Consider the following 23,652-nt stretch of genomic DNA (forward strand, 5'->3'; position numbering starts at 1 on the left):
TGCAATATAATCATGACAACAGATACTTCTGTTGAGCCATGTCTAATGCACTGTTTGAAGAGGTATACATTTATTGACTCAGTCTTAAAAACAAGCCAGTAAGTTTGGTACTACTCTTACTCTGTCAAACTAGATAAAGACAGTGAGACATAGGCTTTAAAAGGTTGATTTTTCTGAGCTAGCAAGCAACGAGGCAGGTTATGAACTCGGGCCGTGTGTCTCTGTTGTCTCGTCTTACTCATCGGTCATGCTCCTTTATCTCTGCCCCTGTCCTAGACTTGATCAGCCCTAAGCTGCTGATCAGTGTGCACTTCTGTGAAATGACCATGTGTGCCGAGAGTAACGATGCGGTAATTCACTGTATGCAGGAAAAAGATGTCCGGAAGTGGAAGGAAGAATTACTAGATCAACGACGAAGGATGATGGAAGAGAAATTACTTCATGCTGAATTTAAACGAGAGGTGCAATTACAAGCTATTGTCAAAAAAGCACAGGAGGAAGAAGCTAAGGTGAGTATATCTTAGGTGGTGTGGACATTGAATTAGTTACCCAAGTCCTTTTTTCCAATTGTTACATAAGACGCTGATGTTTGTCAAAAGTTTATTCAGTGCCACAATAACAGCATTTTCACAGGCTCATATAAAGCTTATTAGGTGCAGTATCTTATCTTTACAGTAATCCTATGAGAGAGAGAGATATATATTTTACAGCTTTATTGAGGTATAAGTGATAGACAATAGATAGCACATATGTAAAGCGTCAGATTGATGAGTTCTGACATGTATATATTCCTGCAACTATCAGTACCATGAAGATTTTAAACAATTCCCTCACTCTCGAAAGTTTCTTCATGCTTCTTTGTATTTCATTCCTTCCTCCAACTGTGACTGCAGTTTCTGATCTGCTTTTTGTCAGTATAGATGTTAACATTTTCTAGGATTTTATATGAATGGGATCATACAGTATGTGTTCTTTCCTCTGGCGTCTTTCACTCAGCATAGTTATTTTGATTTCATCCCTGCTGATGTGTATATCAGTTCCTTTTCATTGCTGAGAACTCTATACCACTGAACAGAAATAGCATAATTTGTTAGTTCAGTCACCTGTTGATGGACATTTGTTTTCTTTCCAGTTTCTGCAATGAACATTCACATTCTAATCTTTGTGCAGATGTGTGCTTTTATTTTCTTGTGTAAATACCTGAGAATGGATTGATTGGGTCTTATGATAGGTTCATCTTTAACTTTTAAAGGAAAAGTTTTCCAAAGCGGTTACACTGTTATGCCCTTGGCCGGCATGGCTGCCAGTGGATGTGAGCTCCAGGCAGCCCCGTTTTCACCGGCACTTGACATGGTCACACACCGTAATTTTAGCCATTCTTTTCAGTGTGTGTGTATATAGCATCTCATATGGTTTTAATTTTCATTTTTGAACATCTTTCCATGGACTTATTTCCTATCTGCATCTCTTATTTGGTGAAATATTTGTTTATACATCTTGTTCATTTTTTAAAGTTAGATTGGTTTATTATGGTGTTCTTTTTCTCAACTTTACTGAGGTATAATTGACAGATAAAATAGTAAGATATTTAAAGTGTACAGCATGGTGTTTTGATCTGCTGTACGTGGTTGAAGAGTCCGCCCGCTGAGTTAATTAACACGTCCGTCACCTCCCCCGTGTGTGTGTTGTGTGTGTGAGCACATTCCAGTTGCACAGCAGCGTCATCAGCCCTAACCTCTCCTCACGCCTCACTGCCCGCCCCCCCGGCCCCTGGCAGTGACCATCCTGCTCCTTGTTTTCATGACTTAGAATTTTTTTTTTATTCCGAATATAAGTGATGCCATGTGGTATTTCTTCTTCTCTGTCTGGCTTAGTTCACTCAGCATAATGCCTTTCAGGATCATCCTTGTTGTTGCAAATGTCAGGATTTCTTAGAGGATTTCATATGTTAGATAGTAAGATCTGTTTTGCAAGTATTTTCTCAGTCTGTCTATTGCCTTTTTATTTTCTTAACAATGTGTTTTGAAGTTTTAAGTTGATAAAGTTTAGCCCTGGCTGTGTGGCTTAGTGGATTGAGTGTTGCGCCTGTGAACCAAAGGGTCTCAGGTTTGAGTCCCAGTCAGGGCACATGGCTGGGTTGTGGGCCAGGTCCCCAGCAGGGGGCACATGACAGGCAGCCACACATGGATGTTTCTCCCCCTTTCTTTTTCCATCCCTTCCCCTCTCTTTGAAAATAAATAAATAAAATCTTAAAATAAAAAAACAAAAATGTTAAAAACAAGTTGATCAAGTTCAATATGTTGACTTTTTTCTTCTATACTTGGTGAGTTTTGTGTCCTATTTTAAAAACCTTTACCTAAACTTATGGTCACTAAGATTTTTTCTAGAAGTTTTTAGTTTTACAGTGAGATCTGTGTTCCGTTTTGAGTTACTTTTTGGATATGGTGTGAGTTAGGGTTAAGAGTCTTTTTTTTTTTCTTTTTTTTCTTTTTTTTTTGCATATGGATAGTTAATGTTCCAGTATAAGCTGTTCAAAATACTTTCCTTTACATTTTTAATTACCTGAGTATTGTTGCCTTACAGCATCTGGCTGTATGTGTGTGGGTCTGTGTCTGGCGGTATGAGTGGCCTGCACAGTGGCAGGTGCCTTTCCCCAGCACGGGTTCCTGGAGTCTCTGCTTCTGTCGAACTGCGTAAGCCCAGGCTGTACTTCCCGGTTGCACTCCACCATCTCACAGTGTTCTTCTGGCTGTAAAGAATGAAAAATTTGACCCCAACTGACTTTTTCCGGCTTTATCATAAGCTACATTTTACTCATACAAACTACTCCAGCAAAACTTGGCTCTTATTGGCATCTCAACGTATGTGAAGTTGAGGATGCAGTGGTTCAGTATCTGGTGCCTAATTGTCACTCAGTCAGAAAATGTTGAGAAATAAATGGTTTGTTATTTCAGGTTTGTCCAAACTCATTAGAATAACATCTATGTACCTATGTAAACCTTAATGTAATTTGTGTGGTTGTAGGTTACCATGATATTAAGTAGAACTTTATAAGATGATCTTAAAGAATCTTAATTTGTTTCTTGACTTAAAAGTATTTTCTATGGCAGACTTTTTTTTTTAAATCAGTTGTTACCAAGGGCCATGGGTTTATTATATACAGTGGATTGTTATCCATTTTGGGGGTAAATATTAAAAGAAAAGACTCATAAGTCATTAAATTTTTGTTTTTGCCTTACCATTTGTTTGTTATAATATAAAGACTGTTAAGTTTATTTCTGTGATTACCCTAGAATTAACTTGATTTGAAACTCACTTTCTTTGTTTTTGTTGAAGGTAAATGAAATCGCCTTCATAAATACCCTTGAAGCCCAGAATAAACGCCATGATGTCTTATCAAAATTGAAGGAATACGAGCAGAGGCTTAATGAGTTGCAGGAAGAGCGTCAACGAAGACAGGAAGAAAAGCAAGCGCGTGATGAAGCTGTTCAGGTAGATTTTTATTTGGCAAGCATTTATTGAGCACCCACCGTATCCTAGGCATGGAGAGGGAGGCTGCTGTAAACACAGTCCTGACTATGAAGTGAAATACCTGGAGGCTTGTGGGGGACGCCCAGGAGGTTCCAGACGGCTTAAGAGTTAGGAGGTCCCTTTCTAATTCTTTTGCCATAGGTTTATGTTCTTTATTTGTAGTTACATAGATTTATGATGCATGTTCCATTACTGGTAGATAGGAGGCGGGAGAGGTGGTGTGAACTCCCTGGCAGATGAGGGGGCGCTGAAAGGAACGCATCAGCACAGCCAGCCAGGTGGTGAAAAGTGGCAAAGTACTCCTACCGGGCAAACATGTACTAAGGGCACGGTATTTCACATTGACGTTTACCCTGTTTTGATGAAGTATTTTCAGCCTAGATGATGATGATGATGATGACGATGATAAGTACGACTGTTACCGGTTTTTTCAGAAAACTAAGGCACAGATATAAGGTTACTAGACCAGAGTCCCCTGGGGGCCATGGGCTCTGGAAACGAACGTGGGGATCTGAGCCAGCGCCCACTCTCTTCAGCTGTGCAGACTCACAGCTCTTTTCCTTGCCACGGGGTGTTCTTCACTACTTACTTTATGAAACGTACTTCAGATAGGAAATGTTAACTTTGCTTTCTTCATGATGATCCGGTATTTCTAAAACCATTTCTAAACACAAGGCTTTAAAAGTATTTAACCATGAAATATTATTGGGTCCTTACAGAATGTAAATAACATAGTATCTGCTGAAAATTACAGTTATTCTAATCATTATGTGTAACACTGGTAAGTGACATGAAAACGAGATATCACCGATATTTGATTATACGTTTATGTCACAGCTATGTCGCCTTTAATAATTTTCATTTTACACTTAAGTCTAACACCTTTTAAAACATTTCTGGTGTTAGGAAAGAAAGAGGGCACTGGAGGCAGAACGGCAGGCCCGCGTAGAGGAATTGTTAATGAAGAGGAAAGAGCAAGAAGCGCGGATTGAACAACAGAGGCAAGAAAAGGAAAAAGCCCGTGAAGATGCAGCCAGGGAAAGAGCTAGGTACCTCCTGTGCTACCTTGGTTTTGGTCCTGATGAACATTTTGTGGTGGATGAATAGTCACATCAAGTCTTAAATAAAACCATTTGCTGTGATGCAGATTTTTTCTTAGAAATAGCCCCAAATACAAAAATGCCCATTTTTGCCCAAAATTTCCATTTCCAAATTTCCATTTCTGGGCATTATGACATCATATTAAAACGAAAACCTTTCGAACATTTCTGTTGGATGAGAAACTTGATATTTCAAGATATTTTGGTTGCAAGAAATACAGTTTGATTCTGGCCTGCTTCATGAAGCAAAGGGAATTTTTAGGAACATATTGGGAGCATAAGTGATGGGAGGTTCCAGGACCGGGCTTGACAGTGGTCAGGCGTCAAAGTCCAGGCCTCAGAGGCCCAGCCGTGGCCTTTTGGTGGAAACGGTCCGGTCAGCATGTTACCACTGTGATGGTGATAAAGGACTGTTAGCCAGCCCTTAATTTTAAAATCACTGTTTAAGATTCAGAGAGCCAGGAAAAAGCATTTCATTGGCCAAACATAAGTCCCTTTGGTTGGTGTATACCTTGTTGACATGTGATTTTTTTCCTGACCTCTTAATTGTGGGAAATTTGGTGGATGAGAAAATTTGCCTTTCCTTGGTGGATATGAAATTTTACTGTCCAAGACTAAAAATACGGCAGAGCAATTTTTACATACTTACCAGCTACTCAATTTTTTAAAAAATATATAATGCCTATACAAGTTTTTTTGCCCATTTCTTTATTGGGATCTTTTTTATTGAGGTTTAGGAATTATCTTTAGTAGATACTAATTCCATATCAGATAAATATATTCTACATAAATTTGGTAGGTTATGGCTTGCCTTTCACTCTTGTTATGATGTCTTTTGATTAACATAATCCGTGATTGCAGTGCAGTAAAACTGAACAAGCTGTGACTTGCGCTTTCTGATCTTATTTATGAAATCCTTTTTTATCCTGAGTCATAAGATATTCTTCAAAATGTCATAGTTTTTCTTTAATAGTACAATGTTTAAATACCAGGAGTTGATTTTATTGTATGGTTTGAGATAGAAATACAATTTCAGTTTTTTTTTTATGGGAAACCCTAACACATGTTACTGAAAAATCCACCTTTTCCTACTGACCTACGAAGTGTCCTGACATTCCAAGTTTCCGTGGATGCATGGGCCTGTTTCTGGACTCTGTCTTCTGGTCCAGGGGTCACTTTTTTTACCCTCTGCTTTAATTATCAAAGCTTTGTAGTGATTCCTGGTGTTTAATGCTATCACTCTCTTTTTGTTATCAGGACTGTCTTGGCCCTTTCACATTTCTGTGTGACTGATTTGTCTAGGTCGGTCCTCTTCACGATTGTTCTACTGTTTACGTCAGTGTCTTTCATGAAATTGGGGGAGTGCCTGGCTGTTCTTTCTCTTCAGGCTCCTCTGAGTTGTCTCAGTGTTTCAGCTTTTCTGAGGTTCCGATGCCCCTGACAGTGTGGAGGAGTGCTCAGGTATCTTGTAGAATGTTCCTCAGTTAGGATTTGATGGCTGTTTTTCTCATGTTTAGATTAGGGTTAAAGGGTTACGAGTTTCTGACAGAAGACCACAGGGGTAAATGTTAATTTGTGTTCGTAACATCTCAGAAGTTCATGCTCTCAAGTGGACCGAACCACTGATTTTGGCAGAGACAGTGTTTGTCGGGTGTCTTCACTGTATAAGTTACTGTAAGAAGCTCCCTATGCTGTGCTCCTAGGCAGCAAGCCTCTACACAAAGCCCACACTTGGTGGAGAGAAGAATCCCCCATAACTTATTTGCAGCATAGGACATTTGTCTGTCCCCTCCCACTGATTCATTGATTGATTTTTATGTCACTGTGAACTCATTTTTCTATTTTGTTATACTTTGGATTCTAAACCATTATTATTCATTTTTTTGCTCAACTCCCTCCCACGTTGGACCTTGGGAGTTCCTCCATTTGGCCCGTGTCTCTCTGACCTACTTCGGTTGTTTTCGAGCACCCCCCTTCTTCCGGGCACTGCCAGGCACTCTGTGCTCCTCGGGTTTTCCACGCTCCAGCCCTAGAATCTGCTGTTTGTTCAAGGATCTCTCATTCCTTTTATTGGAACGCTTTTTAAAAACGTTTTCCTTTATTGGGATTCCCTATTTGTTAAATCATTGTCATAATATTTTTCTTTATTTTGGTGTGCTTTTAATTGTCTGAACATGTTTCTAAGAGCTGTTTTGTAGCCTTTGTCTGCTCAATCCAACAGTGACCTCACTCAAAGAGTTTCAGTGGAAGCATGGCCATCCTTCTCTGTGTGTCTCATACTGTATTTGTGATTGTTTCCTCTCCTCTTCTGCTTGTGAGTTCATGCCTTTTCTATTCTTTTCTTGTGGTTTTACTGGTATATTTAAGTGACAGCCCTAGAGCTAGTATTTAAACCCCTGCCTGGGTCCAGAAACTTACTTCATAACTAATATTCTCTGTCACTTTCCAAACACTTAATGAGCAGTACATCTGGGACTTACCAGGCACTTACAAAAATAATAACTCTTTAGCATATATAAGCCTATGAATCCTAACTGTATTTTTAACCACGAGGTTTGTCCCTGCACTGCGTTCTCACAGAGACAGGGAAGAGCGGCTGGCCGCACTCACAGCTGCGCAGCAGGAGGCTGTGGAGGAGCTGCAGAAAAAGATCCAGCTCAAGGTGGGGACGCACATCTGCGCGTGATGTTTCGGAGCTGTCCGCAGAGCATGCGCGTAAAGTCTCGCTCGTTGATTGTCTAGAACATTGAATTAGTATGGATTCCTACTCATCTTTGGATGCGAGATATATGACCTGGCCACCATCATATTAGCTAGTTGAACTCTCTGAAAACTAAATTTATTTTTTAATAAGATAAAACAATTGAGGGAAAAAAGTAAACAGACTTTAACGTTTCTTGTTTTTACTGAGCAGTGATTAGAACATTGGTAGCTTGGGAGGTTATGACAAAGTGGTGTTTTCCACAAACGCTTCATCGCAAGTACCGCAGTTTCTAGCAGTGTGGACGCCCCCCATTGTGTCACAGCTGCTTACGTGTCGCCGCCTCATGGAGATAGAAACTCCATGTGGTAGATGCACCACGTCTCACTGTGCGTGTCATCCTAGGACTTCATCATCCATTTGAGTTTAATGCAGTGAATATTTATTGAGCCTTGTGGTAGGCATGGGGACAGAGATGCCTTAAGACATGGTTTTAAATTTCAAGGAACTCGGACTCCAGCGTGAGGTTCGAATGCTAAGCAGATAATCCCCGTAAGTTACACAGAGTGCGGTGGAGGGCACTTGGTCCCATAGGAAGGGTGTCAGGAAAGTAACGTTAGAGAATAATGCTTCAGCTGGATCTGAAGGAAGGGTAGTTACACGTGTGGTGGACTGGGTCGCTGGGCGGGATGCCAGGTCAGCCGCGGGAAACGGCGTGAACACGACGTCGGAGTCCGCAGTAGTGCTTCTTGGCGTGTTTTCTCTTCTCTGCGAAGTCACTGCGAGCTGTGGGACAGCTAGAAACACGGTGGCTGTGGGGTCGAGTCTCCGGCCCAACGAGCCTTGTCTGCTGTGGGTCAGCATGTCCTGCAGTGTGTTCAGGAAGCGCTCCCCAAAGCCATGCTGTGTGTGGTCAGTGTGTGAAGTGGTGCTCGTTATGAGCTAGGTGTACTGCGTCTTGGCTCATGCATAGGGACATACTACAGGTTATATAAAGTTAGATTTTTTAAAGGTTTTTAAAACCTTTACAGTCACTATCTTCCAAATTTACTTGATATGGAACCTATTCCACAAGCACTTACTGATGTCCCATGGTGTGGTTCCATGGAGCACACTTTCAGAAACGTTAGTGTATGTGCGGGAGATGTTGAAGGGCTTTATGTAAATTGTTGTCTTCAGTGTTCAAATTAGCACTAAATTAAAATGATCTCCTATTATTTTATAGAAATATTTTTTTTCAAGTTACCGGTATAAATTGAATAATTTTGCATATCCTCAAACTCTGACTTCACCTACAGCATGATGAAAGCATCCGAAGACACATGGAGCAGATGGAACAAAGGAAAGAAAAAGCTGCTGAGCTAAGCAGTGGACGACATGCAAATACTGATTATGCCCCCAAGCTGACCCCTTATGAAAGAAAGAAGCAGTGTTCTCTGTGCAATGTCCTGGTGGGTGGTCATTACCAACATGGTGGAGATACGTTATAATTTATTACTGAATTTTATTACATGGTGAAAATATACTCTCCCTGTTTTTTAAAACTCACACTAAGGCATCTGCTGAGTACCATGAATTCTTTTTTTTATTTTTATGCACAATAAGTAGTAAAAAAATAATATCAGCATTTAGTAGTGGAAATGCAAAATGCCGCTCTCGTGGAAGTGTACCTGCTGAGTGATAGCCCGAGGCAATATTTTTTGGTAGTGAGAAAAGAGAAAAGAAGTGTTTTCAGTGCTGAAACTTGCACCTTGGTAATTGGAGGAGGTGACACCCTGATCAGGTTGGCTATACTGGCACACCCTTTTCTGACCGGGTCTACTCTGGAGCATTCTCAGGATTGCACCCTAAAGAAAACATTATTAAGCCTAATTCATAAATACTAGAGTGACGTCAACTTGCGTAAGGTGTACCGAGTTGAAGGGGTAACACTAAATACAAGACTTAATTCGGTGTTGATCTCATTGCTTTGCTCGTTTGCTTTCAGATCTCTTCAGAGGTGTATCTGTTCAGCCACATTAAAGGGAGGAAGCACCAGCAGGCGGTGAGAGAGAGCAGCAGCATCCAGGGGCGGGAGCTCTCCGATGAGGAAGTGGTGAGCACGTTGGTTCCTTCACTCCTCTTCACTCAGAGAAGTCCGTGGTCACGTGCATGTCTGTTGCTTGCTTCAAACTGTGTTGACATGTAATGACGACGGTGACAGTGTGCAAGTGGGTTATTATTTTAGTGTACATATTAATAAGCACAGAACGGAAAATTAAGTACTGTTTTTTATATAATTTCCGTATAAGTTATGGTGTTTTTATATTTTAATAATATAAGAATTATTAGGGATTCTCTACATTTCTTGGCAAACGGTTGACAATATGAATATCATACAAAATAATATCCTATTTTATATGATAGTATATATGATAACATACTAATTGATAGTATATGATTTGGACATTTTGAGAAATGTATTATTTATTTATAATAATTATTTACATGGAATTTAGATTTGCGTAAGTATTCTTAAAATTTTTTTTTATCCAACTGTTATTGGGACATGGATGACATTGCTAATCTATGAACTTCATGGTTTTATTTGTAGTAACAAATTTGTAAAACTATCCAAAGATGAAAAACTCATGTTTGTCAAGCATCTCTTAAGCTTGGGAAAGGTTACTGTGGTTCTCCAGGGCTATACCGTGTGTAGGTGCGGATGTGTATTTAACTCCCCCGCTTTTTGTTAATCCTCACCCAAGGATATGTTTACTGATTAGAGAGAGAGAGGGAGGGAGAAACATCGATGTGAAAGAGAAAGACATCGAACCGGGGCCTCCCGTACGTGCCCCGACCGTGGAATGAACCTGCAGCCCGCTGGTGTGCAGGATGATGCTCCGACCGGCAGAGCCACCCCGCTCAGGGCATGTGTTTGTGTTTTAAGCTAAGTCGTAGTACAAAAGAGTTGAAAAATTAAAAATTTTAACGTTTATAAAGTATAAAAATTACAAAAAGTCTAAGGTAAATTTACTATTGAAGAAAGATAATTAAAAAGAAAAGCTTCGTGTAGCCCAAGTGTAGAGTGCTTAATGAAGTCTGCAGCGAGGTACAGTCAGGCCCTGGGCCTTCACATTCCCGCACCACTCACTCACTGACTCGCCCAGACAATTTCCAGCCCTGCAAGCTCCGTTCCCGGTAAGTGCCCTACACACGTGTACCATTTTTACGTTTTATTTTGTATTTTTACTGTACCTTTTCTATGTTTAGATGCACAAATACTTGCCATTGTGTTACAGCTGCCTACAGTATTCAGTACAGTGATATGCCGTGCGGGCTGCAGCATCAAGGCGTGTGTGAGAGTGACTGCGGTGTTCGCACAACCGTGAAACCGTTAACACAGTTCTCAAAACATGTCGCTGTCACTAAGCACTGCGGGACTGCAGTTATTTTTAGTTATAACCCTGTCTTCCCAAACACCAGTGTGCAGTATAGCACAAGAGTTACATGATATAGAAAGGCAATTTTATATTTCTCACATGGAAGTTTCATTTTTAATCAGTGAAGGTATCTATAGTAAACATACTTGTTCTACTTAAAGTTATTACTTGTCATCTGTGATGTCTTTATATACATAAGGTCTGTGACCCTTCTTCTCCGACACACAAGATTTTATTTATACCACCTCTGACCTAATAAAACTGTGCCTTTGACCTTATGTGTTTGACATATCAGATAACTTACTCTTGATCTTTGACATATTTTGTTTTAAGCCCGTTAAACATAATAGGTAGCTGCCCTGCAAGAAAGGTTTAGTGTTTTGATTTTAATTTGACCAGGAAATTTTTAATGTTTCATGAGCCTTCACAAAAAGAGCTGTTAGATATTTGCTTTTTTCCTCTTTGGTTATCTTAGAATCCATCTGAAGAAAGTATGTGATTTTTAAAGGTCAGACCAAATGAGTGCTAGTTAAATGCATTCCAGAATTTAATTTTTTTGTGTGCATTGCTAGAGAAATAATGAAATTTGTTTTCATTAAAACTCTGATTTTTATTTTTTTTTGGTAGTTCGCTCTTTATTTCATCTGGAGAAGCTGATAATGATTTTTGTGGGAGTTGCATGAAGTACATGTAATCCTATATAAAGAATAAAGTCAAAAAATTTTTTTTAAATTTAGAATCCATGTATTTCTGTTTGTGAGACTCCTTGGCTTTAAAAGCATGCAAATTATTCAAGTTCAGTGTGTTAGCTTGTGTATATAAATATGTAAAAATAACAGTTTATTTTCATTTAATTCGTGGAATGTATGACAAGGAATTTCATGAAGGATCTTATGTTACCATAATTTATTGGATGTTTACAAGCAAATGTGATTTTTCAAATTCCAAAGTAGTACACAACTTGCAAAAATTATGCTAATTAAGTGATTGAAGAAAAAAATGAAATTTTAAATTAGCAAAAACATAAAGACATCCTTCGTTTTAGTGAAATAATAAGTTGATCTCCTTGGCCAGGATGTGTCGAGCATTAAGGTGGAAGAAGTAGTAGATACTTCTCAGAGTGGAAGGCAGTCTGGGAAATACTAGACGATTCCTTATCGATTCATTTATTTCTTTACCTTGCTTACCCTTTGTGAGTAGAAGCCGAAGCATTTACTGTCTTATTATAACCATATGAAGAAAACATCTATAACTTGAACTTTTCAAGTTTGATTATTGACATACTAAAGGGAAAGGTAAATGAACTCATTAAATCTCAGAATATTAGCTTGGTTTCTGCAGCTGGTGTCTTGTTTCATATATGTGTTGTGAATCTAAAGTTGATTATTACAGAGAGCATTTTCTTGTATTTATCAGGACAAATTCTAATCATTTATCTGTGACTGAGTTGGGCAAATGCCATGTGCTAAGGTAAAATAATTAAATCACAATAATTAAAAAATATTACTCCAATTATACCTGTTTTCCATGCTTCTTCTGATGTTGTATGACCATCACACTTTCACCAATAATATGCACAGTGTCTTTTCTGTATTAGGTTTTTTTTTTTTTTATTAAACCTTCAGTTTTGGAAATGTTGATTATTAATCAATGGGTCAGAACAAGAAACCCGAAGAATGATTATTTTCTTACAGTTTTTGTAGGGTCTGTGACATTGGGTCAGCAAACTACAAGTATATGAAGTTCTCTTCCCTGAATCTTTTAAACAGTTGCTGTACTGTAAAATGCAATGTTAAATAGGCAACAAATACCCACAGTTTAGAAGCTTCAACTGTTTAGGTTTTGATAAAACTTTATTTTTTGACTCCTAGACAGCTCTCATAATGCAATTAAACTAAGCAGACGTGAGAAGCCATTCAACCATACATCTAGGTTTCATCAGCCTAGTATTTGTATGGTATGTCTTTTTCTACTTTTAAATATTTTGGTGAAATACATTATAAATACATAAGAGCATTAGATGTATATATACTATGAGTAGAAAAAGAGTAAAACAATTATCTATGATATACCCACCACTCAAGTTAGAGAGAATCTCCTGGCAGGAAATTCTGGGGTGGTGGTGGTGTTGGTGTTGTTGTTGGTGTTTGTATGCGCTTTTGTTTGTGAACTATATTTTCCCTGGGTGTTAGATGTGTGGCTTGACAAGTACTATTTCCAAGAATTGAGTAGGTGTTCTTTGCTTTCTTCTTGCTTCCATCTCTGTTTCCATCTCGAATAGGCTAAGATTCTTCCTCTTTCTTCTTTATCAGAATTGCCCTGGCTCTTTCTCTGCTTTTCCATTGGTACATGACCTTTGCAGTTGGTTTATTAAACTAGGAAAATCCCATTGAGATTTTGGTTGAGATTATGTTGAAATTATAGATTAAGTTGGCAAAAGTAGATATCTTCTAAATAGTAATTCTTTCAGTGGCATGTTGGTGCACTCCTGTCTTGGGTTTGTGTGTGTGCGTGTGCGTGTACTTTTCTTCACTTAATTGCTAACCATTTCTTATAGGCTTATTCTGTTTTTAATAGTTAATGGACTTTAGAAGTATTTTCAGTGTGAGTTTTTATTTCCTTTTAGACAGAGAGGCCTTTCTAAGGTCACAGATTAGAAGGGTGGCAGGGCCTTTTGTCTGGGTTTCTGTGGGAGTGGGTGTGTGGGGTGTGTGGGGTGACCCCTGGATTTGACTGACACCTGGCACAGGAGCCGCCTGATCTTCTGTGTGGTGCTCAGCTTTAAAGCACGTGCTGCCAAGTGAGCGCTGTGCTGTTTTTGATTTCAACTTTTATTGCATTATGGTCAGAGAATATAGCTAGGTAGGTTCTACTTTGGGGCGTTTATTGATTTTCCTTATAGCTTAATACATATAAAATTTTAAGAATAATATGTTTTCTCTCTGGGTATGTACAGTATATTAGATCAGATTTGTTCATTGTTATGCAAGCATTTTTACTGTTTTTACTCTTTTTGGTCCTTATTAACAACCTTTTTCTCAAAAATGGAAAGACTGCTAATATGCTGTTGCTATTATTCCTGTCTGTATTTTTTGGTATATATGTCACCTAGGCTCATCATCAAGATGGAAACTATTTACATATTTTATCCTACTGGTGGATTTTGTCTTCTAAGAATATGAAATATCTTTCTTTTCTCTTTAGTGCCTCTCTCTTTGAATATTACTTTTGTACACTAGTAATACTGCACACCTTATTTTGGGAAGTGATACCTGATAGGTCCTCCTCTCCCTTCTCCCCCATTTTCTCTACTGTCCCCGTCATAGTTTTATTTTTGCATCTAGATTTATCCCGAAAAACTATACTTCTATTTTAGTTGTTTTCTGTTCTATAAAAAAGTACCCTGTTGTATGGAATCCTTTTGGACTTCAGTTTTTCCACTCAATATTGCAATGCCCAGAGTCATACGAGTTGGACAGGCGTTGCTGGTTTTCGAGAGCGGTGCGGCGCAGCTGCGGTGCACCGAGCCGCCTGTGCGTTTACGGCCGCGGCGGGATAAGCCCCAGCGTATTCACACTCCGCGAAGCGGTCGCCGTGGTCAGGGGCGTGGGCACGCTCGTCGCCTCGCCACCGCGGCCTGGCTGGTTTTCTGCCCACTTCTGCTCTATCAATTTTGGAGAGAGGGATACTGAAATCTTTTGATTTCAGTTGGGAATTTTAAAATTTCTCTTGGCAATTCAGTTAGCTTTGCTTCATGTAATTTAAAGTTGTGTTAATAGACATATAAACACTAATGTTTTTTATGTGCTCTTGATGAATTATTATGAAATAACTTTCTTCATCCCTAATGACATTCTTTTCCACCTTGTCTGATATTAAGATAGTGACTGCAATTTTCTTTTATCTGGTGTCAGAGTAGTCTAACTTTTCTCTCCTTTTACTTTGTATTTACATTTTTATTTTGTGTATATATCACATTTAGTTTGTATTTATATCATATTTACTATACTTTCATATTTTTACATGTATCCTTTTCCTAAACATTTAAAAGTTAATAGACTTAAAGGGAGTGTCTGTTTTGGTGCCATGTGTCGGATGTGCAGCCAGGGACACCCTCAAGCCCCGCCATCCAGACTGTTGAAGCCACTCAGAGCTGAGGAGCTGCCTGTGTCCGAGCGTGCTTGTTCCTTTGGTCTTGTATCGAAAGGCTGGTGCTATTTGTGATCTGTGGTGATGTTGTCACGGGAACGTGATTGAGATGATGTCTCAGGATCCAGCCTGAGAGTCATGTCACTCGCTGTGTTTGCGATCTGAGAATCCTGGGAGATCACCTGGCGCTGCAAGGCCCGCCTCACCGCAGCTGGACTGTTCCCTGTTGTGGTGTTGAGCTCAGATCTCTTTCTGCCTTCACAGCATGTTCAGTTAATCAGCTTGTGCTCTGGGCTTTGCTTTGAGTCACCTATTAGACCTCAGATTAGGTCAGACAGGAACACCAGAGTCTGCAGAAGAAGTCTTTACCTCGTTTATCACCTTCACCCATCAGAAAACTGATGGGATATTTGTAATTGTCACCGAGTGACAGGGGGACAGATGGTGGACCGTTGTCCTTATCAGAAGATGGGCTTTTCTCTTTTCATGGTGTCTGTTTCATAGCGTTACATTAGCTTCATTTTCTCATCTGTCATTTCCAGCAACACAGTATATAGATTGTAATATATAAAAACAGAAGTGTGTCCTATGCCTCTAGAAAGAGAACTTAGCAGAGTTAAGTCTTCTGTATAATTAAAATCACCTATAAAACTTGAAAAGTTGTCGTTATATGTAATTTTTCAAAACGATGCTGTCACAAAGAGCATTGTTTTGACAAAAGGCATTATGTTTCAGACTTTCTCAAATTTACTGTTTGACAAAGTTTTAAATCTTATTTACATATAATGTAACTCTCAAACTCTATATTTTATTTTTTAAGGATTTATTCAGCACCTGCTTGTGCATTTTGCATTTGTCCACGTGCCCAGGAAACACAAATACATAATGTCACATGAGCTACATTCAATTTATGCTGTCTCTGACGAATTCACAGTTTCACAATTCACTAAACATGCTCAATTACATATAAATGAACTAAGTTTTGTATATGGTGCTTTCATTTTTGAGTAGTGTTTGGATAATATATGTAGATACTTTATTGGATGTGGCTAATGCCACCCAGCAAATCGGTAATCACGCACCAGCTTTTCTCTGGACTGTCTGAAGGATAATCTGCTGGAGTAGTTTTATGGAGGAATGATAACAGTCAAAATAACCATTTACTCCCGGTCCTTTCAGTCCTATTCTGAGTAAAACTCTGACATGCAGAGAATCCTGCCTTTTTAACTTAAGCATTTGTCACAAGCCCTTGGCACGAGGTTGAGAACGCACAGATCATGGTGAGAGAAAAATGGTTTTCCAAACACCGTGTGAAAACCCCTGCATCGTTTTCTCACCTGCGTTGAGACTTGGCATCCACCCTGCTCCTGAGAGTAAACTTTTGGCTCCAGAGAAATGAGCCTCGTGAGCTTGACATTGGATTTCTATATAAAAAACACCTTTTGATTTTCAAATAAAAATATATTTGTTGTTGTTATTAAGCTTTGTTCTTTTTTTCAAAGGAGACCTTTAAACCCCTTTGATCTAGGAAGAATAACATTCCTAAAAATTCTCAGTTCTATATTATAATATTTCAAAATAATGGGAAGCAGATTATTTCCTTCAGTGTATCTATGTGCCACATTTTATGAAATGTGTTTATTCTGAGCTAACACTTGGGAGAGCTCTAAAAATGGAAGCAATCCTGTATTGTGTCTTTCATATTTCACTATTAGCCTATTTTTAGAACTTTTACTTTCTTTCCCAAAGATCATGAACCTATCTACAGCTTAATTTTTTCATGTCTTTGTTTCTTTCTTTCTTTTTTTTTCTTTTCAAAATAAGAAATTATGAGAACCTTTAGAAGGAGTTTGATAGAATATCAGGGTCATAAACCTCAATATTTAATATAGTAAATTATGTTGGAAAGGCCAGAGCTTTGGTCTAGTATATCATAAAAGGTAATTAAAAGAATAAGAGGGGTATAAACTATGATGAGATCATGTCTGTATAGTATTAGTTTCCTTATATACATTTATTAGTATTTCATATTGTAGCTATGTTGCTTCAATTGGAAGTCACAATTGTGACTTAAAAACTAGACTTAACTTTTTTAGCATGTGTGTATGGAATTAGCCATCCTTAATTAGCTTTTGGTCTTTTCACTGATTCTTACTTAGAATGTTAGGAAAGGGGGCACTTTAGAATTTACCGTCTGCTGCCTTTATTTGACTAGTGAGGAAACCGGGGCCTGAGAAGGCCCTCTGTCATGAGTTGCAGAAGTTATCCAGCTGCAGATGCCGGGACTTGGTGCCCTTCCTAATGCATCTGTCTGCTCTTTGGTGCCTAACGGGAAAGGCCTGTTAAGGCTCACGTAGCATGAAAGCGTCAGCTAGAATGGCCAGCTAACAGTCTTTTCTAACTAGTAAGTAGTAGAGCAGGACTCTGTGAGGGCAACAGTGTATTTTTCCCGTGAATTTAAGAAGGAAGGAAACCCAGGGGCCCTTTGGGTGATTTTTGTCCTGATTTATTCATATTTTGGAAAGGACTAAGTCAGTCATAGATATTGTATCTCCAGAGGATATCTTGCTTTTCCTTGCGCCTATGGCATAATAATTAGAATTTTGAGTAATAATGAAAAGATGAGTGTATTTTAACATGTTATATTCATTCGTCCACAGCACAAGTGAGCGTACAGCACCTGTAACCATATACAAATCAACCCTCTTTTCTTTAAAAGAGCTTTCCTAGCATTTTCTTATTAGCATTAATTTTGCAATTAATATTAATATCTATAAATTGTAGAAAATTTGAGAAAAGATAATGCCTACTGTTAACATTTCGATCTACTCATTTTCTGCTTTTTATATATGAACATATAAGTCTTACACATTTATATATAAACTGTATTGTATAGATTTGAATCCTGATTTTTTATTTATTATTATGCCATGAATGGTTTTTAAGATTACTGTTGTTTAAAATTAATGAAATCTGTATCGTCAGTCTCATATTGATGCATGGGCCATAATTTATGTAATGAATTCCCTACTGCTGGTATTTTGTTGTATTAATCTCACTGCAGTGACTATATTTATAAAGATCTTTTGGTACTTCTCTATTGCCTAAGGGTAATTTTGCAGGCGTGAAATTATCTAAAATATCTTTATTTTTTTCCTGAGCATTTTACGAAATACTAAGCAGAGGGCCCTGCGACAAGTGGGCGGTTTGAGAACAGGGCCAGGATGGCAGGCCGTGCGGGTGCAGTGCTGCCGGGCCTGGAGACCACTCTTCACCTTAGGAGGGGCTGGCGGGGCGGCTGCGTTCCCTGGTCCTGGCGGGTTCCTTGGGGTTTTAAGAAAGGACGTCATCAAGGATTGGAGCCCAAAGTAGGTTCTAGGGTTCAGGGCATGGCTCAGATCATGGCGATCTAGGGTGCTGAGAAGAGAGGGAAAATAATTAGGCAGCCAGATCTTACCGACCGACTACTGCTGAGGATAGTCTGAAGGAGAGGGAGGCTGCTGGCCTGTGTGCACAGGGTTAGGATCCAGGCTCTTCTGTGTTTCCGTTTGCAGAAGTGGAGGAAGGCGGATGGGTCTTCAAATACTGAGCATGCGTTCACTATTCCATTGACTGGGAATTCAGTCACGTGGCTCCCTGCAGCTCTGGCAGGTCCGGGAAATTCAGGCCCTGGCAGAGGCATTGTGTGACTCGCTGAAGCTCTGTTGCCGTGTAGGCTGCTCCGGAACAGGGTGCTTCTGTGTCCTGTCTGTGCCCTGCCCATGGGCAGGGGGATCTAGAGGCCTGATTGGGCTAAGGTTCAACCCATTTGGAGAAACTGTAGTTGGTACTGAGTCTTTTCATCAAGATGAGCATAATATCTGATTGTTTTTATTTTTGCGGTATTGATGTATCAGCTACTGATGCTATTAGCCATTAATTAGTGAGTAGACTCTTTGATTCATTAGTTCCTGCATATGGGGGGTATTCTGATTCTACATTTTATTTTCATTTATTATTTGGAATACACTTATAAACAAATGCTTAACCTCATCTATTTGGTTACTGAGTGGCAGGATAAGATTTTGATGATTTACCAGTTTTCAAGATAACAGATTGGTTCTCTATTATGTTCCAGAGGTGTCCAATTAATTTTAAAATATACATATAATTTTAAACTTAACAGTAAACACTTTTGATGAAGTCTACTCATTTAAAATTTTCTTTCCTGAACCTCAAATTATGCCACTTTTTGGTAGTGAGAGCCTCTTAAAGTTCACTTTCACGTTCTTTTTGGCATGAGCCTAACTGAATATGATAGTTACCTTGTCACTTGGCGTGGGAAGATGTTTAGGCTTTATGGTCAGCTATTTAGCTGAGACGCCTTGGTTCCTTCCACTGAGAAACGGTGTTTCAGGACGGGGATGCACACTGCTGCTGGGCTGGTCATTGTGAACGGAATTCGGAAATAAGATGTATGTGATGTGGATGTGTAAACACAATTATATACAAACTTGTGTGTGCATGTTTATTTATGCTTTGTTCAGGTAAAGATAATGGCTCGTGAATTCATACAATTCAGATTAAAGACTACAGGAGTTTTACGTAACCTCCTCTGTATTGTGTCTGTATCGCTTTTCTTTTATGCTGAGCACTCCAGGTATCAAAGATACGGGGAATTCTTTCCTCTTCACCTTCAGTGAACAGTGACTCCGCCCGCCCGCCCGCGTCCTGCTATAATCTCTGACTCTCTGACTGACGCTTACCACTTGGCAGTGCAGGCTCTGGTCTGTATCTTACCTCTCCACCTGCCTGTGTACTTGGAGGGACAGGGCTATGTCTTTGCATTCTTAGCACTTTGCTCATGTGCAACAAAGGTTGCAGGAGTCAATGAAGGTGTCAAGTGAAACAATATCCAAAGCGATTGTGGCACCAGTGTTTCCTGGAGGTTACTTTTACTGTATCTGTGTAATGTTTTCTCCTTACTGTGGTCTGTAGCAGTGCTGAGTTATTTTTTAATCATCTTCTCCATTATTGCATGTATTTATCTTGCAGGAGCATCTTTCCTTAAAGAAGTACATTATTGACATAGTGGTTGAAAGTACAGCTCCACCAGAGCCTTTGAAAGATGGAGAAGAGCGGCAAAAAAATAAAAAAAAAGCCAAGAAGATAAAAGCCCGCATGAACTCCAGGTATCATAAATATCCTTAAAACCAAAACAAAACTATTAGTGATGTATTCTTTTTCATGTAAACTCAAGGAAGAGCCTCCACTCCCCCCCAAAAAAGTTTAAAGTTGTTTACTTCAACAAAGCCTTGAAAATAATACTGATGAGCCTAATTTATAGCCACTTTCTTTGATTGAGAAAGAAAACTGCATATCGATCTAAAGCCCTTGCGTTCACCTGCTAAGAGCTCTTCTTATAATTTGATGCAGAAGCCCTGCCAAACTTGTGCCTCCTCCAGCATGCAGTGCTGTGTCTAAGTATGTGTAAACCAAGCCTATTTCTCTTTCCAACTATTGATTTTTAAATGAAGTATTAAAGAAAATCAATAGCAATCAACAAATAGAAGTCTGCTGGCTGTAGTGTCAAATCCCATGATTAGGTTTAATCAATTTGCTTGCCTGTCACAACAAGAAAAAGTTCAAGAAATATCTGGAAATGGAAAGTGAGTTGTCAGACCTGTAGTTTATCATCAGCCTCAAAGTGACATCCGAGAATCAGACCGCTGTGTGGCACATCATGACCTCACAAGCTCTGTCATCACCCGATGATGGATGAGTCTTGTTCGAGGACACACTGCCGTTCCTCCTTTGTAGGTAATTTGAGAGAAGGTAGTCTGAACGTGTTGTCGTACCTTTGTTCCCAAATGTCTCGAAAGATGGAGAAGCTTGACCCATGGGGACAGAGAAACGGGCCTAGAATGACGGGGAATGGTGGTCCCCTCTGGACAGTTTCCAGTATCAGGTTGCAATAAAAAAAAAGATTCTGTAATCATTTTACACAATCAGTGGAAACGTCAGAGCAGTTGTTGAAGCAAAGAATACAACAGGCTTTTTTTATTGTATTTTTTATGTCCCTCCAAGTTCTAAAAATAGTTCCATGGTGAACTTCAGGGGGTGATAGGTCTTCATTTCTAGTTCATGCTAAGAATCTTCTGAACTCTTGACACTGGAATACCAGAGAAGCCTGTGCTTTGGACTTCTTTCTTTTTTTTTCTTTTCTTTTTTTTTAATCTCTGTGCACATTCACTTGATGAGCTAACCCAGTCCTGTAGCTTTAAATATCCTCTACTTACCAATTTTATATCTTCAGTTTTACTCAAACTTGATACATCCCAGACAAGGTTCTGCTCTTTCCTCCCCATCCCAACCCCTTCTCTTTCTCCCACGACCTCAAGTCCAATCCAACGGCAAATGATGCCCTGCACTTGGCTGTCGACCGTCACTGCCGGCCCCGGGACCAGGCCTCCTTGATCTCTCAGTGGGCGGTTGCCGCAGCCCTCCGCTGGTCTCCTTGGTTCCGCCCCTGCCTCGGGTAGCCTCTTCTGCGCTCTGTAGCAGAGCGGGCCTGGGAAATGGAAGTCAGAGCCTGCCGTTTTCTTTTCTCAAAACCTGCGGCATCCTCTTCCTGGGTGACCCTTCCCACAGGTGTCCACACAACCAGCTCTCACCTCCTTCCCTCTCCGCTTGAAGCCCCAGAGAAGTGTATGTTTGGGTACAACAGACATCTTCCTAAGCTTCAGTTGCATCTTTGTCAGGTGGAGGTACTACCGCGTCGAGGTTTGAAGGCTGGGTGAAACAGTCACTGCCCAGCTCCCCGCACAGGGCTTGGGACTTACTCAGCCACCTTTCATACAAGGTCATAACTACTTGCAAGCACAAAGTGGTTATTTCTCCATTTTGATATGTCTTAATAGTTTGGCTGATAGCATTGAGTATGTGTTGGTTTAAATAATACATAACTTAATGTTTCACTCTAATTTAGTTATTCCTTTGTTTCCAGGTATAGCCTGTGCTAGTTTCCTTTTCCTTATTAGGCCAATTGCAATTTGTGTCTTTCACGCTTTATGAAACAATTTATTTTTTCATCTGTCACTGCTGTCTGGATTGGTATACATCGTGATTAATTCTTTCATAGGTAACTGGACTAATCCTTTGAGGCTAAGACCCTTTGGGTGAGCAGTTAAAATCTGAATTAACTTTTTCCTCCAAAAAGATAAAATGACAAATTAAGTCATATCGATGGGTTTCTGTAGTGACACCTGTGTTAGACGGTGGAGCCATCGGTGGCTGTTGACCTGACTGGGTCAGGCAAGCTGCAGCGAGCTCAACAGTGGCAGGAAGTAGTTGTCTCAGATTTTTCAAGACATTTCATATTTAGTTAGTATAAACACCAAAAGCAAAGCAAAACAAGTCTTTGAATGTCTGGTCAAATTATTTCTAATACCTTTTACATTATTTCTAAAGTTTAATGATTATTCTTTACGCGTATTTAATTTTACATTAAATACCTTTTCTTTAAAAAAGATTTTGTTTATTTATTTTTAGAGTTAGGGGAAGGGAGGGAGAAAGAGAGAGAGAGAGAGAGAAACATCGACGTGTAGTTGCCTCTTGCACGCCCCCTACTGGGGACCTGGCCCCGCAACCCAGGCCTGTGCCCTGACTGGGAATCAAACCAGTGACCCCTTTGGTTCTCAGGCCAGCATTCAATCTACTGAGCCACACCAGCCAGGGCACATTATATACCTTTTGAGGTACATGGATACATAGCCACCTCAACTACCTTGTAAAACAATATGGTTTCAAATTTTATAATTATGATTTTAACATTTTGAAAAATAAGCATTGCTCTGTACCAGGTCTGTAAACTCAGAAGTGTTTTTATGAATCTGCTTTCTATCCTATCAGGAAATGTGTATTTTTCAGTCTTTTTGAACAGCATTTATAGTATTTTAAAGAAGCACTCTCAGAAGTGAAAGTGTGAAAAATAATGTAGTAATGTTCCTAATTTTGGAGAGGAAAAACAGAGCCAAAGTTTTTGTTTGTTATAAAAATCAGCAGCAAAATAACTAACAGTGATTAAACTTTTTCTCTCCAGGGCCAAGGAATATGAAAGTTTAACAGAAACAAAAAATTCTGGCTCTGACTCACCTTATAAAGCAAAGTAAGTGTTTTATCCTCCATGTTAGCTCTCCATCTCTTGAGTCTCCGCCTGCAACAAAGTTTATCTGAGCTTTCAGCATGTGCCTGTGATCACGGGCTTCACGTCTGCTACGTTGAACTTTATTATCCTGACACAGTGGTGTCCCCTTTAGGACTACTTTGCCAGGGGGTAGGGGATAGTATTTTGGTTGTCACCGCTTGGGAGATGGTGCTACTGCCATCCAGTCACGGAGGCCAGGGATGCCGTTAAACACTCTTCAGGGCACAAGACAGTCCCCACAGCCGAGAAGCATCTCATCCAGGACATCACTTGTTCTACCAGAACCGATTCTGGCAAGACCGCTGGCTCTTGCTGTGGGAGATCTTTCAGATCTGTTGTGACAGCCGCCTTTGGCAGATAGGGATTTAGACCCCGTTCCTGGGTGTAGGTGGAACGAGTCCCACAGAAACATCCCCGTGCGCGCCTCCCTGATGCGCTGCCGCGGAGGTGCTGGGGAGAGGGTCTCGCGCTGGTGATGGAGAGCAAGCTGCTGTGGTCTCAGGAAGGCAGTGGGAGTGGGGCACAGGGCACACCCTGAAGGCTTCACGCTGCTCCGTGAAATCC

At 39.8% G+C, this 23,652-nt stretch overlaps 1 protein-coding gene across 2 annotated transcripts in view; it reads left to right on the forward strand.

The window, feature by feature from the left end:
* SCAPER (S-phase cyclin A associated protein in the ER) overlaps nt 1-23,652 on the forward strand; it is a 147,402-nt gene that overhangs the window by 32,784 nt on the left and 90,966 nt on the right. For both annotated transcript variants that reach the window (XM_054588695.1, XM_054588704.1), the window contains exons 15-22: nt 369-509; nt 3,337-3,492; nt 4,438-4,580; nt 7,212-7,293; nt 8,631-8,783; nt 9,320-9,427; nt 19,938-20,074; nt 22,984-23,049. In XM_054588695.1, the coding sequence (XP_054444670.1) occupies nt 369-509; nt 3,337-3,492; nt 4,438-4,580; nt 7,212-7,293; nt 8,631-8,783; nt 9,320-9,427; nt 19,938-20,074; nt 22,984-23,049 (986 nt within the window). The remainder of the gene's footprint in view (nt 1-368; nt 510-3,336; nt 3,493-4,437; nt 4,581-7,211; nt 7,294-8,630; nt 8,784-9,319; nt 9,428-19,937; nt 20,075-22,983; nt 23,050-23,652) is intronic.

Source organism: Pteronotus mesoamericanus, unplaced genomic scaffold, assembly GCF_021234165.1.
Source record: "Pteronotus mesoamericanus isolate MK-2021 breed Mesoamerican mustached bat unplaced genomic scaffold, CSHL_Meso_final contig_1242, whole genome shotgun sequence".
NCBI classification, from domain to species: domain Eukaryota; kingdom Metazoa; phylum Chordata; class Mammalia; order Chiroptera; family Mormoopidae; genus Pteronotus; species Pteronotus mesoamericanus.